Source organism: Pongo pygmaeus, chromosome 9 (assembly GCF_028885625.2).
Source record: "Pongo pygmaeus isolate AG05252 chromosome 9, NHGRI_mPonPyg2-v2.0_pri, whole genome shotgun sequence".
Lineage (NCBI taxonomy): Eukaryota > Metazoa > Chordata > Mammalia > Primates > Hominidae > Pongo > Pongo pygmaeus.
In genome coordinates, this window is record NC_072382.2 from 135,740,590 (window position 1) to 135,757,392 (window position 16,803).

The 16,803-nt window shown below is 55.7% G+C and overlaps 1 protein-coding gene across 5 annotated transcripts in view; it reads right to left on the minus strand.

Annotated features, from left to right (window-relative positions):
• Positions 1-16,803, minus strand: part of IGSF9B (immunoglobulin superfamily member 9B) — a 57,251-nt gene that overhangs the window by 12,657 nt on the left and 27,791 nt on the right. For 2 of the 5 annotated variants that reach the window (XM_054439187.2, XM_054439186.2), the window contains exons 13-19: positions 16,495-16,670; positions 15,304-15,530; positions 14,384-14,468; positions 12,157-12,318; positions 11,765-11,810; positions 9,334-10,989; positions 1,457-1,578 (exon numbers count right to left, since the gene is read on the minus strand). In XM_054439187.2, the coding sequence (XP_054295162.1) occupies positions 1,457-1,578; positions 9,334-10,989; positions 11,765-11,810; positions 12,157-12,318; positions 14,384-14,468; positions 15,304-15,530; positions 16,495-16,670 (2,474 nt within the window). Of the gene's footprint in view, positions 1-1,456; positions 1,579-7,861; positions 7,908-8,283; positions 8,704-9,333; positions 10,990-11,764; positions 11,811-12,156; positions 12,319-14,383; positions 14,469-15,303; positions 15,531-16,494; positions 16,671-16,803 lie in introns of those variants that run through there. The other 3 variants (XR_010127671.1, XM_054439190.2, XM_054439188.2) reach the window with 3 other exon arrangements.

Below are 16,803 nucleotides of genomic sequence, written 5' to 3' on the forward strand. Positions count from 1 at the left end.
TGCAAAGGCTGAGCTAACAGGCATTACCTAGTGGGCTCGACATAAGATGTGAAGGCAAGGGAAGAATCTGGGAATTAAGGGGCCTGACACCCCAGTGGGTACCAGTGCTAGTGATTAAACTGAGGAAGAGCTGAGGAGAAGCAGACCTGGAGAGGCTGATCAATAACTCTGCTTTAGACATCGTAAAGGCATATGAAACACCCAAATGCATGTTCAGCTGGCAAATGGAAATATGAGCCATGACCTCAGGGAAGGGACCCGGGCTAAAGACAGACATTTGGAAGATGCCACCACAGAACTGGTAACAGGACCACCGCCATCAGAACAAGAGAGAATGCAGGTCTCTGATGTGACTTTTTTTGCAATAAAGAAATATATAAGTTATACATCTATAAAAAATATATATTGATGGGTCTTAAATGGGTTAAGAATGGGCTTAAATTGGTTGAAAATGCAGCTTTGAGCTCCAGTTTCTAACCCAAGCCCTAAAAACATCATTTTCTTTTTCTCTGCCTCAGTATTTCCGTCTGTAAACTGAAAGGATACTAGTACCAGCCAAAGGCTAAGTGAGCATAAGTGATCACTGTCTCCCAGAGATTCGTGGGGCTTTGAATTTCTGTATAACACTCTCCCATAATCCTGTCTATAAAGAGAGTTACTCTACAACAGTTATCAAAGCTCTCCAAAGCAACTGTTTAGCATTCTTCCTTGACAGCCTGCTACAACACTCCTAAAATCATTCATGAAAAGAGGGTTTTTTACAAATATTAAAGAATTTTCTAGTCTTAAAGAGGGCTAAATTCGTTTTGCACTCAGAAGCTACCTATCCCTGCTAGATACACATCGGACATACTTCGATAGAGGCGCCCTCTCTGTGGGGTAAGGAGGCTTCACTCCATCTCACTGAGAAGGGTGTAGCCAACCTGCAGAGGCTGGGCCCAGGCTGCAATGTACCCTGAGCTCCACATGGGGTCCCGTCATGCCTGTGTTCACTAGAAGGCCTGAAATGATAGAGGGGAAGTAAGGAAGGAGATAGAGTTATGTGCAAGGTGAAATGCAGAGTGGAAAAATATATCTGTACTATTTGTGTTGTTTGAAAACACACCAAAACAATAGGATACATTTTCTGAAGCTGTAGGCACAGAAAAGTTTCCAAAAGCACACATGCTGAAAACAACAGTTCTCTAGGTAAGTGGAAACAAATTGGGAGGGCAATCAGATAGAGTCCCCTTATCCTTCTCATTTTGTATATGAAAATTATGTTTGTGTATTGCTTGAAAAATAGTGTTAAAAAAAGAAACAAAGGACAAGAGAAGCTTGTGGATTCAATTCTAAAGAAAGCCCAAGGTTGGGGCCCTAAGCCCAATAACCCTCCTGACAACGGCAGCCCAACAACCCTCCTGACAACGGCAAGGCAAGGTGGGAGGAGCGGGGCGGGCCGCTGCCCATCATTTACCGGATCGTTTCTTTGACTTCGAAGAGCCCTTGGATGACTTTTTGGGCTTCTTTATCCGTTGGTATTTCAGAGCCTCCAGCCTCTCAGGTGCAGCAGCGTTCCCGGGTGCAGGTGAAAGTGTTCTGGAAAGGACAACCAGAGAGCCACAATTCAGCTCCCGGATGTGTGAGGCTTTGGAAGAGGGGCTGGAAGAAAGCCAAGTAGCTGACCCATAGGAGGACAGAGTTCAGTCCTACACAGCCCAAGGTGCCCACGATGGCTCCATGACACCCGCCTTTCTATTGCTCCTGGAAAGAAGAAAACCCAGTAGGAAGCTCCAGGAGCATGGCCCACCTCGGATGGAAACCAACCTGCAGAGCAATCAGAAGACCCTAGCAAAGGGAGAGAGAGAGACTTTAATAGTAAGCACCTTCCCGTGTAACTCAAGCTGGGATGCATTTAGTGTCAGAGACAGAAGTAGGCTCAACGTCTGGGAAATCACCACAATCAAGACCTTTGAATGGAAAGTAAAAGGGCATATTAGAGCAGGGGGCAAGCAGCTCCTATATCCCAGTGAATCGTCTTCCATCTCCAGAAAAGGGGGTGCTAAGTGAGAAACCCGACCCCCAGTAAGACAGGCTGCACAAAACCCAGCCTTGCCAGCTTCTTCTCCTGCAGCTGCAAGATTCCCACAGAACAGCAGCAGCTAACAGCAACAAATACTTGTCATATACCAACATTTTCAGGGCAGTGTCTCCTCAACCCTGCAGACTAGGCTCAGCTCTCCTCGGCCATGTAAGAGAACAGGAGAAAGTGGCAGGAGATGACGGCAGAACAACCAAATCTGGTAGCCTCCCAGAGCCCTTGCTGTCTGTAACAAGAACGTGGTGAACCTCTATATTTTAGGATTCAACAGAGAAACGAGGCTGTTGGAACAGAAGACCATGTGTACTGGCCTCTCTTCCTGCATCCTGATTGTCACCTGCCTGGTGGATCAAGTGCACGGTTAGGACAGGGTCCACAGTCTGGCCACACCCATGCAGCAGCCCAGGTACACAAGACAGCCAAGAGAGCTGAGAGGAGGGGCAGTCTGTGACACTCGGTGCATATTGGAGACAATCTTTCAAGAGTCATAAAAGAGGAAAACCTAGAAGACATGTTCTCAATGCCATTTCTTCTCAAAGTAACCCAACTCGGAGCCTGAGGAATGAAGGGGAAAGAGAAAGAGACAGGTCACTCTGTCTTCCCACCAGCGCTGGCATTAGCACATGATCAGAGAAGCAGGGATGATCTGGGGCCACGGAGGATGGGTGTGCCTCGCTCTTCTTCTCCTGACCCCCCAACTCCCTCCCCTATCTCCATCGCAAACAGTTTTTGGAAAGTCCTGATTAAAAGAGGTATAGGACAGACAATGCTGTGAGGGCAAAAGAAGACCCCAAAGGTCAGCAAGCAGTCTGAGGTTAAAAAAAAAAAAAATGTTAAGAGGGATAGGAAGCCTGCAGCCTCTTCTCCCCAACATCAAATATCTTGGCAGCGAGGCGGGAAGAGGAGACTTACACACTAATTGCAGATAAGCCTCTGTCTCTGGGGTTTCCTGCATGCACTGGCAATGCAGTGACCTCCATCTTCCTGGGGGATGTCATCATTCTCTAGTCCTTTAGTCCATAAAGTTTCAAAAGGCTCCCTCAAAGTTCAGGTCAGGGTCAACCTCTTGACTTTCCATAGCCCCTGACAGCAGAGCTAAGAAGGCTACACAGGGTCCCTTAGGTGCACACACAGGCACACACAGCCCTCTCGTGAAGAAGTGGCCAAACATGCCAGTCTACCCAGAGAGATCCTATAGCGCAGCAGCAGCTGGGAAGGAAGCGGGAAGGCAGACAAAGGGTGCAGGTGCCCAGGCAGGAGGGAGCACACTTTCCCATTGTGGATGGCACATCCTCACCCCTTCTCATCCTCAACTGAGGCTTCTTCATGCTGCCTAGAAGGAAAGTTAATGTGAATCCACCTGTTCAGTCGATCTCTGTCTCCTGGCTGGCCTCTTCAGGAGGACCACACAGGGTGAGCAACGTGTGGTCAGGGAGGCACATGACCAGCAAGAACAGTGCTCTCCAACGTCATCCAGGGCGACCGCTGGGGCACGAGAGAAACCGGTACAGGGTGCCCTGAAAACTGTTAGGGATTCTTCAAGCCAGGTGAAACTTCCAGGGGTGATATGATGGTTAGAATCAACATCTTAGCACTGTTGTCATTTTTATCATCTAGCATTGATTTACCATTTACCACAGCAGGCACTGCTGTACAATAATTGCCTGTAATCTCTACAGCAAACCTAAGAGGTAGATACTACAATGCCCCCATTTTTCAGACGGAGACACTGAAGTTTAGAGAGGTAAGCAACCTGTTGAATAATCCAGTCATCGTGGGACAGAGCCAAGACTCTTAACATTAGGCTCACCTCTCAACTGCCCTTCCAGCGTCTTCCCAATCAACACAGGTATAGCAGCTACAAAGAAGAAAAGCATGGCATCCCCGCCACACCTGAGAAATAGATCTGCCTTGCAACGTACTTGAGGCTAGCATTGACGTTCTGTGCTTTGGTGGAACAGCCCCAGTAAGACAGACCAGGGCTGGAGAGGAGCCTGCTTAAGTTGTATCTTCAAGCAAAAATTCCCAAACAGTAATGATCCAGTGACCAGAAGCAGCCGATTTTCCCTTAAGAAACAGCCAAGCTCCAGCCCTTCCGGGACACCTGCTGTCCACCTGTTTAGCTCTGGGCTCAGCACCGAAGCATAGCCACAGGACAAAAGAAGGCTCTGGACACACCAAGACCCTCACCCAATGCAGGAGGAAAAAACAAAAGCTGGTGTCTGGCAGAACAGGAGGGAGGAAGCGGGGCAGGCAAAATGAGTCCATTTTTGGCACATGGTACAGAAAAGACGCATAGAATGTGACCTAACAGACTTTACCAACAGCACGTAAAGCCCTGTGCAATCGAATTGGAAGGTGGCCATGTTTGTTGCCAATGCCAGCCCCACCTGGGGCCCTTTGGTCATGGAGCTCTTGGTGCCAATGTCTCAGTGGGAAGCTTCAGTGAAGCTTCAGTGAAGCAACTCCATCCTATCCCTGGAATTCAGCTGTCAGGTAAATCTAAGTTTGATCCATAGATGACGCCATCACACCAGAAGCCTGTCCTGGGCTCTCCAAGAATTTCAGGTCACAGCTCTCTTCCCAACCAGCCTATACTGTTCTAAAGCATGCAGGAATGCTAAGAACCCTGGGGCTCCCCTTCTTCCAGGGACTCAGGGGATTACTGTAAGATGAGGGCCTCAAAGCCTTGGCACAGAGGTGTTTTTTTGCAGTACAGAACTACCAACAATTGCCTGGAACTTACTTCTCTCTCTCTCTCTTTTTTTTTTTTTGGAGACAGGGTCTCTGTCGCCCAGGCTGGAGTGAAGTGAAGTGGCACAATCTCGGCTCACTGCTGCCTCGACCTCCCCAGCTCAGATGATCTTCCCACCTCAGCCCCCCAAGGAGCTGGGACTATAGGCATGTGCCACCATGCCCAGCTATTTTTTGTATTTTTTGTAGAGACAGGGTTTCACTATGTTGCCCAGGCTGGCCTCGAACTCCTGGACTCAGGAGATCTGCCCTCCTTGGCTTCCCAAAGTGCTAGAATAACAGGCACGAGCCACCGCACCCAGCCAACACTCTTTTTCTCTCTTTTCAAAAAATCCGTACAAAACCCAAATCATGACCAGGTAGCCCAGGAGGTCTTATTTGCTTAGCTCTCAGCTTACCCAGAAGAGCCGGGGAAAGATGCAGCCAGGTCAAAGTGGAGGCAAGCCTCAGGACAGGGAAAGTCAAACCCCCTGCATATTTCCTTAGCTCAGCGCCCAGGAGCTGACCATTTTGACCCTGTTCAGTGTTCCCTGGCCAACAGGCTGAAGCAGTGGCTTGATGTGCATTTTTCTCCTCTTCTAATCACCTGAGAGCAAACACCACTGCCTGATTATACACTGATGGAGGCAGGGGAAAGCCACTCACAGACGGGCCACAGCAAGGGAAAGGGTGGGTCCACTGCAGGAGTCTGAGGAGTCTGCAGGTCTGAGCCCACCCTGCTGACCACAAGATGGAACCCTTGTGTGGGGCCAGGCTCAGACCAGTGCTCTGCCTCAGAACCTGGCAGAGGCTTGTTTCCAAAGGGGCCCCTTCCTACAGCTGACCCAGGACAGGGGCCACTCCATGCTCCAGACCCACCTGCCTCCCTGCGGTGACAGTCAGCCTGAACGGGAAAGGGAGTGGAAGCAGAGGTGAGGATAGGGCATCACTAGGCTCAGAAGGGAGCTAAGAATTGGCTCAGCCTCCCAATAGTCCACAGAAAGGACAGGTCCACGCAACACAACTCCCCGTGCTGAGAAGGGAGTTGGGAAGAGGAGAAAAAAAGGGAGAGAGAAAAGAGGAGAGGCAGGGGCAACAACTACATATGGACCAAAGGAACAGGAGAGGAACTGAAGGGAAAAGAAACAGTGAGAACGCACGTGGACAAGAGCTGTCACAACTTCTCCAAGCAAGACCAAGAGGGCACACATGCAAAAGGCGCAGCATGGAGACAGCATCTGAACAGAGCCTGCATCTCCCCAGGGCCCAGCAGCCGTACCGGGGAGGCTCCCAGCAGGCAGGAGAGGCCAGCACCGAGGGGCTGACTCAGGATGGGGAGGGTCTCCTTCTCCTAGGCTGGGGATGCTGGCCAGGCCCGGGAGAGAAACGATGGTCCCTCATCGCTACCCCTGGTTTCTGGGTTTGCCACAGCAGTGAAAGGAGAGTGGGCTTCTCTTGGATCTGGCACAGTGGGGACACTGGGAAAGGGGAGGGTCAATGGAGTTGAGTGAAGGGGTGAGGAATAACACATGAGAACAGAGTCTAGGAATTTCCAGGAGCTGGGGTGAGAGCTAGTCTAGGGCTCCCACACCTCCGGGGGCTGTGGAGGAGTCACAGCTGGGACAGGGAGGGAGCTGAGGAAGGTGGAAGACCAGTGGGTCTCTGGCCGCAGGAGGGCCTGGGAGCAGGTGAGCTCATAAACGCTGCCTGACAGCCCTCACACTCACCCTATGCCAGACAGCCTCACCCACAATTCCAGGGCCTCTGGGCTGCTGACAATTTTATAGCTACAGATGGTAAAGAAATGTCAGGGCAGTCCTCTTTATGGAGGCCACTCTTAGGGCTGAATGAGAATTATAGCCCTGGTTAGGAAAGTGAACCTCCCTTGACATTTCTAGGTGGGGAAGGCACCTGTCTGTCTCCTTCTTGCCTGGAAAGCCAGAAGCACCTGGACAGGAGGCTCGCCGTCTCCCATGCAGGTGCCGGATGCCTGTGTGTGCCCAGGCACAGGGCAGAGGGTCCGCGGCGAGAGGCAGCACCTTGTCAAGCTACCGTGAGAGGGAGCGAGCTTCGGGTGGCCCTGAGTTTCTGTGAGGGACTCAAAGGCTCCCTGAATGCCCAAGTTCCTTTAGCTTCCACCTGGAAGGACACTCAAGGAGAGGCTGACTGCGGGGGCAGGGGGAGGGACACAGTGCTGGTCCCTGGGGGTTTCACTTCTTGCCAGCTCAATGCCTGTCTGCCCAGGGGAAGCCTGCCCCCTCCCCTTGGGAAGGTCCTCCTAAGACCCTTCCCTACAGCATGACCCAGGGAGGTCGACAAGGCTACAACAGGGATCTTGAAAGCAATGTGGACCCAAGGGTTAGGTCACATTTCAGTCCTGTGACTCCCAAGGTCAGGCTGCAGAAGGCAAGGAGCACAGGGGAGTGATGACATTTCGCTACAAAGCCCCACAGGACTGCAGGGACCTGACCCTGCAGAGGACCCCACTGTCAAGGAAGAAGTGGGGCTCATCCCAACCTTGTGCTCCTCGAGACAGCCTAATACCACGAAGATCTCAAGAAGCTGGTGAGGGGCCAGCCACCCCAGGAGAAGGGATGCTATGCCTGGGGCTGCTGGGAGAATAGGGTGCGGGGAGCTCTTCCTGGATACCAGAGGGGCCCCAGAGAGGTCCCCAAGGGTGCAGAGATGCAAAGCAGATCTCGGGCGTTCTGGGCCCCTTCGGGGTGCATGCAGGGCCCCAGGGCTTCTGTGGGAGGCCCTGGGTGTACTGGCAGCAGGCTGGCGAGGCATCGGAGTGAGGAGAGCCGCAGGGGGCTCTAGAGGGCCGGACATGGGGACGGGGGGTTGGGGGCAGAAGCTGCAGCTAGGCGGTGCCGAGCGTGGCTCGATGTGGGGAACCCAGAAGCCGTGGGGATCGAGGAGCGGCAGCGGCCACCCCACGGGGCGGTGAGGGGACATGGTTTGGATCCCCTGTCCAGGAAGCAATGGCCCGGCCGAAGCCCCGTCCGCCTGCCCGCCCCCGCCCGCCCAGCCGAGGAGCTCCCTTACCTATTGAGCTGAGGAGAGGCTTGTCTCGACAACACTGCCCAGATAGCTGAGATCAATCAGAAACAAAGCAGTTATCAACACCGGCCGGGGGGCACCGCCCACGCACACCCAGAGGGAAGCAGGGAGGGGCACAGCGAGCACCGGACAGGCGAGGCCGGAGCGTGGGGGTGGGAGGAGGAGAGAGACGGAGACCCAGACACGATGGAAGGAAGCAGATGAGCTGAGCGCGCACAAAGCACAGAGACAGGGCGGCCGCGGCACCTCCCGCGCACAGGCGGCGGCTGCGGCTCCTCCACCTCCCTGCGCCCTAAGCCCCGCACCCCGTTCATCGGCCCCGGAGCAGCCCGCGGTGGGGCTGGGGGTGGGAGGTGACCTTGTACTTCCAGGTACCAGGGAGGGTGGGGGACGGGGCAGGGGGAGGGCGCTGGGCTGCCTCCTCCTCGACCACCTCCCATCCTGCCTTCCACCAGGCCAGCCTCCTCTGGAACTCTCTGCTCCCTCCACAGGCGGCTACATCAAGAAGAGAGACCAAAGGACGGAGCCAGAGAGAGAAAGAGAGAGAGAAGAGGGCGGGGGGACGGGGTATCCGGGGGCACTACAGAGGCGTGGCCGGCTCTTCCGAGCAAGTCGATGGTGAGGAAGGAAGAGAGGAGAAAGACTGATTGGAGAAGGAAGGAGGTGCAGGGGGAGGAGGAGGGGGGACGGCAGGGGAGAAGGATGAGAGAAGAAGAGGCACAGACAGGTGTCCAGGCGCTGGTACCTGGAATACCAGCTGCTACGGTTTAGAGAGTGCTGTCTCGGGCGGGCTGGTCGCGGGAGCTTGTCTGTCTCTCTGCAGCTTCCTGCGAGGTACACAGGTGGGGGTGGGGGTCCCGCACATGGTCACAAGGCCTGACACTTTTCTCTGGGCCTCCAGGAGAGGCTGAGGAGGGGGCTGGAGTGCGACGCTCACTAGGGCTGCTAAGGGCCAGGAGTTTGGGAACGGGAGGCCCCCGGCCTGGTGGTCTGGAGAAGTCAGGCTCCGGGGTCCTGCTTAGCAACGAGGAGGGGCCGGGGAAGAAAAGGAGGCCAGACACGAGGTGTGTGGGCAACCCCGGGACCACTGCCCGATGCCAGGACCACAGGGACTCGGAGAGCCGTCAACTCCACGAGGGACGGGGTCCACCCCCGTAGGGGCACTCGCTGGGATCCGCCGCTCCCCGGTGCTGGTGCGGTGCGCCCGCTGAGAGCCCGGGGCTTGCTGGAGAGGACGCCTCATGCTCCCGGCAGGGCACCCGGGCAGGCGGGCCCGCTCCACCCCAGCGACCGCACCCCGCCAGTGCCGCGGCGGCCAGAACTCCTCTCCCGAGGGATGCTTGTCCGTGTCCGCACAAGCCCCGTCGCCGGGCGGATGGACGGGGCGGAGGGCAGGGCCAGGCGGGTGGGGAAGGAAGTCGACCCGGCGCGCGTGGCGGAAGAGGCGGCGCACTCACCCTGAAGCAGGTAACGTGGGTGGCGGGGGCTCTGGTCGGAGCAACTCCTCCCCCGGCCTTCGCGGGGAGGGCGTCTGTCCAAACACGTCCAGGCCGTCCCCAGGCCCAGCAGGGGCGGGCCCGGGCGGAGGGGAAGGGTAGCCCGTGGCCAGCGTGGTGAAGCCCACGGCGGGCCGGTAGCTGGGACTCCCGCTGCGGCTGCTCTGGGAGGGGGAGCCCGTGGACGGCGTAGACTTGCGAGAAAAGCTGACCGCGGCCGGCGGCTGCAGGGTGATCTCTGACATCTCTGCCTGCTGCAGGAGGCCCGGGCGCGGCCGGGCACGGGCGGCGAGCTCGGGGGAGCCGGTGCGGGAGCTGAGGGGGCTTTGGGTCAGAGGTGAGAGCCGGGAGGGCTGTAGCACCACTTGATGTAAACTGGGCTCGGCGCGCCTGGCCTGCCGGGGGCTAGGCCGGGGCTGGGGCTGGGGCTCGTACCACCGGGTGTCCAGGCCAAATGTGCTGGGGCCGCCGTGCGCCCCCGGCTCGGCCGGCTCCGGGTAAGGCAGAACAGGTATGCCCATGCCTTGGCTTGTATGTCGCAGCTGCCCTTGGCTTACCAGAGGTTGCATAGGTCTGTCCTGCCACTTGGCGGCGGAGGGCGCTGGGACAGGGCCCCTGCCGGGCGACTTGCCTGCCCAACCCTTCGGTGCCTCCAGAGACAGGATGCCCGGGTAGGCCGCGGGCACCTGCAGGGAGGTGGGGGGCAGTCCTCGGGGGAGGCCGGCCTTGGGCTGCAGACTCTCGGGCACATCACAGGGTGGCAGCTGGTGGGGGAACATCATTGCTGGGGTCTCCAGCCCCCCGAAGGGGAATTCTGGCCGGCCCCAGGGCTCAGGAGAGCGCCCTCCTGTAGGTGTCTGAGTCAAGGGCAGCGTGCTGTTGGATGCATTCTCTCCATTCTCCTCGGGGATGGTGGGGTGGCCAAAGGGCCCCTCGGTGGGCAGGGGCGGGGACGACATGACGGAGCTCAGGGGGCTGCCCACTTCTGGCACGTAGAAAGGGGGCGGCTCCACCTCCCCAGGGCTGCTGCTGCTGAGGTACCCATAATACTGGCCATGTTGGAAGGGCCGGGGGGCAGGGGGCCGGGCCTGGCCTGTGGCCTGAAGCCGACCTTCCAGGCCACCGGGGCCCTCCAGCCCGCGGGGCTGGAACCGAGGGCTGTATGCTGGTGGTGGCAGGTAGGACTCCTGGCTGGATGACAGAGGGGTGAGCTGGGACTTCAGGGCGGCCACAGATGTGGGCACCAGTGGGTCCTCGTTCTCCTCGTCCGACTGGCGGAACTCGGGGTACATGTCCGTCTCCTCGGCGAAGGGGAAGCCCTCGATGCGCCTGCTCTTCAGCGAGGGCTCCATCTCGGCAGGGTCCATCACGAAGCGGCCGTCAGGGCCTCTGCTGATGAGCTCAATGGGCGTGGTGGCCTCTGCCTCGGCCTCTGCCTTGGCCACGCTATACTTCTTGCTGCTGATGGCCCGCTTGGTCTTCTTGTACAGCGACAGCTCCTTCTCGCGGGTGGGGCTCAGCATCCTCTTGGCCGCGGGCTGGCCCTGGTCGTCGGAGGATTCTGACGGTGCCCGGAGCGTGCGGATGCTCTCGGGGCTCACCTTGCCAGAGGACAAGCTGCAAGGAGGAGCAACAGCCAGGAGGGGATGAGGTGAGGCAGTGTGCTGGCCAGGACTTCCTTTCCCTCTCTCGGCAACCACCCAGCACCCAGGTTCCTCATGCTCAAGAAAACTGGCTGTGTATCGTGGTGTGAAATGCTTTGGCCAACTCTCCACCGTCTGGACGTGCATCCTCCTTTTTTTTTAAAGACGGGATCTTGCTATGTTGCCCAGACTGGTCTTGAACTCCTGGCCTCAAGCAATCCTCCTGCCTCAGCCTCCCAAAGCGCCAGGATTACAGGTGTGAGCCGCCGCACCCGGCCCCCCCATCATCCATCTTTCCAGTGAACACCCCCCTCTTCACTTTTGTGCTGGTCTGCCCCCTCTCTGCTGTGCTCTAAGCACACCTCCAGCTTCATTCCCCTCTTTTCAAGACAAGCAAGCTCACTTTAATATCAACTTAAGCAACACATATTAAGGAGGCAAATCTGCTAGGGTGGGAAAACACTAAAGAAATACATTCCAAGGCTGAAGAGAAACTGATTACTGGCTAATTTGGATCATCTGCACTGCCACTCCCTCTACCAGTGTGGACAACTTACAATTAACACACAGGTCAATCAAGAAGAAATGGCTTAGAAACACTGAGATGGGGCTGGGCAAGTACAATTAACACACAGGTCAATCAAGAAGAAATGGCTTAGAAACACAGATGCGGCTGGGTAAGGCGAGCGGTCTACCTACGCGCCCCCTGCCACGAACAGCACAATTCTCCCAGGATCAGAGACACTTACGGAGACTCCAGGCTCTTCCTGCAGTGGGTGATGGAGAGTGGAGGGTCTGGAAGGAAAGAGAAGGGGAGAGGCTGCTGAGGCCAAGCCAGCAACCACGCAGCACGCTCATCCGCAGGGGCTGACGGGGCTGGAGCACCACTGCACAGGGAAGGAGGTGCTCACAGTGGGCATCTTTGGCCCCTGCCTTCATGCTAGCTTGGGCCCCAGCAGCCTCTCCCCACCACCCCTGCTTCTTACCCCCACTTTCAAATCAAGTCTCACTGGCAGCTCTATCCACAAGATCTCAATGTCCCTGTTTCCAAGGGGGGCCATGCTAAAAATGGTCCATCTCTCTTGATGGGGAGCATTTGAAACCGGGCCAGGGAGAGCAAGGGAAGGGGACAGACACCCACCTTTTTTGCGCTTGAGCTTACGCTTGCGCTGCTTGTTGACAAAGCAGGCAGCCAAGGTGCTGAACAGGATGGCAGCTGCCAAGAAGCAGATGGTAGCTACGATTCCCGCCAGCACAGGCCGCGCCAGCCCCTCCTCGGTCAGGTCCGGCTGCGGGAAGATGTCTGCAGGGAGGGTGGGGAGCACTCATGAGCCCATCCTTCCCCGGGACCTCACCTGCTCCGACCTTCAGTCCCCAAGTGTCTCACCCTGCCTTTGTAGAACAGACAGTATCAAGGCTCAGGCTCCAAGCTGAACTCTAGCACTGAAGAGGTTTGGATGGCGTCACGAAGAGGAAGAAGAGAAGAGAGTCTACAGAAGTCAATCTCTCCAGAGGGTGTAAAGAAGAAAACATCTATGCCTGTCCCCATGGGGATAATGACTTCAAGAGTAATCTATACTTATCTAGGGTTTTGCCTTCTGCAAAGCCCCTTCATGCACGTTATCAGCTCTTCTCATGTTAACCCCATGAGCTACACAGAGCACCCATACTGTTCTCATTCTCTGAATGAAAGAGCTCTGATCCGCTGAGTTGGAGAGACCTGCTTATGTGGATATTGCCATCAGTGCCCAAACCAGAATGCAGCTGCCTGCTCCCAGTCTGGGATTTCCTGCCTCACACCACGGTGTCTCTACAAAAGGTGTGAAGGCAACTTGAGGATAAAATACTACTGCAGGAAGAGGGATTATTACTACAAAATTCAGATCCTCTCCCCTTCTAGCACAGGGATGCAACGTCCTGAAGATTCGCACCGTGGTCATCTCAGGTACGGAAGTACCCTAGAGCTGGCAGGGACAGCAGAGATGGAGCCAAATCTCTCGTTTCACCATAGGGAGCTGTACGTCCTCCTTTCCTGCCCAAGTCTACAGAGCTCGTTATGACCGAGCCAAGACTAGACCCCAGCCTACCATCTTATGCTCATAGGAAAGTTATGTCGGTAAGTGCCACTGCTTAGGTTCAGCAAAGGCAGAATCGATAGATTGTAATGTATTTGGCCAGAATTCATTGCTGCATCGATAATAATAATGGATAAAAATAATCCAGATGATGCTGATTGTCTGAGGGGAAAATGAAAGCTACAGCCTTTGGAAATGGGGGACCTAATACAGGGAATGCTGAGGCTGCTGCATCCTCCTTCCCCTGTGTGGAAGTGTCTGACGAGGCACATTTCCTGCCAGGAGCTGGCATAGAGCTACTGAGCACACAATGGTCAGGGGTGGGCCCACACAACACCCCTTCTTCAGCTCCAGCCTTGGATGCAAGCTCTTACCCTGTTCCTCCAACTCTGAGTCTATTCCCCAAGGAGAAGTCAAGGAGGACTGTGGGTTCTGCTACCTGTAGGACACAACCTTTTTTTTTAAAAGCCCATTGGTGCCTAATGTATAAAGCAGAAACCGCACTCCACACCTGCCCCTGCTCTCATGCTCTCTGCAGTGTGCTCACACCAGCACTTCCCAACTCTACAAGTCCCGCTGCATGAGCTCCTCAGACGAGGTTGCTGTCACCTGGTCCCAGGGGTCTCTGGGTGAGCAGTGCCCAAGGAAATGATGCCATCACTTGCTTATAAGCAAGAGCCTTTTCCCATACCAAGGACACCGCTTCACTGGCGGAGGAACCTGCTATGTCTCAGGAACTATAGCTGGAGAGAAGATGTGTAGAAGTGGGACCAGGGCCAAGAGAAAGAAAGATAAATGGAGAAAATGCTAGGGAATTGGCTTTATTTAGCCTTAAAAATCTAGAGAGAGGAAGGAAGGGAGGAAAACACCAAACAGCAATTTTCCAAATAAAACCCACATAATTATAAAGAAGTCTATCACAAGCATTTGATAAACATGGTTGACCTGTTGTTTCCTCCGATTCACAGCCCCTCCCCCACAAGAGGAAACTGAAAATGTACAGCAAATAGCACTTCAATCCAGTCCGTTTTGACTACTATAATGAGAAGATGAGTTGAGTGTCTTATACAAGTGTCAGAAACTCAGCTTCTGAGCGTCACGAAATGGCATGCATCATGGAAATATGGGTCTGGTGGGCTTAAGAAAGGCTACGACTCGCGCAGCTGCAACCAGGCACCTCCTTAGTTTCCAATCCAGCCTCTCCTCGTGGAGTAGCCATTTCACAAAACGACCCCCATGCAGCTCTGGGGCTTATGTCCCTATAGTTGCAAGAGCACCCTCAACCCAAAATACCTGTGCTGGAGACGCCGGCAATGTTGCTGGGCTCGCTGATCAGATCCTGCATGACGGCCAGAACCCGGAACTCGTACCACGTGTCCTACAGCCCCAGGGACAATACCCAGTCAGCCGAGGGACCTGAGATGACCACTGTCCCCACAAACACTCATCTTGCACACAGTCTTGCAAAGGGCAGGGCGCCCAAAGCACGGGAGGACTGCTAAGTGTCTAATGCTAAGTGATGGTGGCACTGGCCAATTGCTGTGGTGTAAACACTCTTATAACAGCTGACTTCAAGCTACGAACGTGAGGTCACCAAAAGTGTTGGGAAGAGATATGTGCAACAGGCTCTCCAGGGCCACTGGGAGCCGACTCTAGCAACCACTATTAATAAGTAAGTGTCCAGGAAGGAAGACAGAAAGATAGATGAGATTGTGTCTTAGGAAACCAGCTGCTTCCTGTCCCCAGCTAGATATTCCAAGTTTAACGGGGCTACTGGAAAAACGGATAATGCACTTTCCTCCAGGGGCTCTAAATTACTGGAGGAGGGGTTCTTCCCTGGACACACCTAGAAGAGAATTCTTCTTGGAATTTCTCTGCCCACCCCAGGTTAGGCTCAGCAAGGGCTGGGGTCAGTGCTCTGATTACGCCTGCTGGCCTCTCAGCCTGCCCTGCCCAGCTTGTGGCAGTGCTGGGACCCTCAGTAGAACACAGGTCCCCGCTGCCCCAGAGCTGGCCCCGAGCCTGTGGGCCATGATCTGAGGAGTCCAGGCCTTGGTAGCGAGTCTGGGAGAATCCAGGACCAGTGGTGAGGAGGTACAGTATGTGGCTGGCCTCACACACCCAAAGTCAGTCACTCAAAGCTTCCAGTGCCTCTGGAGTCTTGTCGCTTCCAGGATTTGGGAAGCAGCAGCAAGGAAGAGCAAAGCCCTCACCTGTGACAGATCCTTGGCAAAGAACTCTCCTTCGGTGCCGGGGATGGCATCGTCGAGCATCTCCCAGCGCTCCGCGACGCGGAACTCCATGATATAGCGATCGATGGGAAAGCTGTGGTTGGCAGGCGGAAGCCAGGACAGGAGCACACCCTGCTGAGTCCGATTGGCTATGAGGCACCTCGGTGGGGTGACCAGCACCAGGGGTTCTGGAGTTGTAATAGGGAATGCTGCGGCGGGGCAAGGAGAAGAACCACAGTGCATCAGCAAGGCCCAGGGCAGCCACCGCACTCCCGCGCTCCTGTGCACATGTCACGGCCCAGAGGGAAGCAGAGTCAGGGCCCGGGGGCCCAGGGCTTCAGGTTCTGCCTTCAGAATATGTCTAAACACACATGAGGGAATCGTGTACTGCAAAAGGGAAGAGAAATGGGAACTATGGGGAAGGCGGAATAATTAAATGTCATCAAAGTATCTCCTGTGCTCTTCCAGGGAGCTAGGGATATCTTCTTTCTCACAGCACAGCAGTCGCTCTTTCCATTCCCTTCTTGGCCGGGGTTTGGGGGTCAACACGAGGCCCCACAGAGGTGCCAAGGACTGGGGGTGAGCATCCCAGACTGCTGTCCACCACTCCTGGCGGCCGCTCAGGAGCGGATTCTGGGAAAGGGGCTGGAGTCGCACCACCTACACCACCTAGGGAAAGCCTGTTCACAGTGGCCCTTTCTCTGGCTCCAGAGCAGAGCAAACACAACTGTGGCCAGGCAGGGAGGAGTATGAGGCTGCCTCCAGGAAGGTGGCCTGGAAGACTCTGCAGCGGGAGGCAGCCACATGCCTACCGCCCAGTGAGGCTGGGGCCAAAGGCAAGAACCGGCAGGCGCTGCCAAGGAGGGAGGATGCCCAATCTCCCCTGAAAGCCCCAGAAGTGGCAAACATGTGGCCTGACAAGGAAAGAGAAAATTCTAAGTGTCTTTCTTCCACCTGAAAAAGCAACAGGAATCCGGCCAACAGCACCCTGATACGGGACCAGCAAACCCCACAGAGACCAACAACAAATCCTCACGGGGAGATCAGACGGCACAGCTCTGTGGAGCACTCAGCAAGGTATCGGCACGCGGGAGACCGACTGCTAGCTGCCTGGGCCACCGCCCCCACCACCTCTGCAACCCCCGCTCCCAACATCCCACCCCGGGCCCTCACCTAAAGTGTTCACAGTGACCACCTCACTGAAGGCGCTGGTTCCCAGCTTGTTCTGGGCCAGGACGCTGAACTGGTACGCGGTCTCAGGCTCCAGGGTGTCCACCAGCAGCCAGCTGGGTCCTGGCGGCACTGCCAAGGACAGCCAGTCATGGGGCCCAAACTGTGCCCGCTTCATCCTGGCCAAAAGAGAGAGACAGGATAGGGGACGAGGGGCGGGGTGGGTCACACTGGAGAGAAGAGGGTGCATGCAGGGTGCTCAGGGAGAAGGCACTGGTGGGCCTGGCGTTCCCAGGTTCAAGGGCAAGAAAA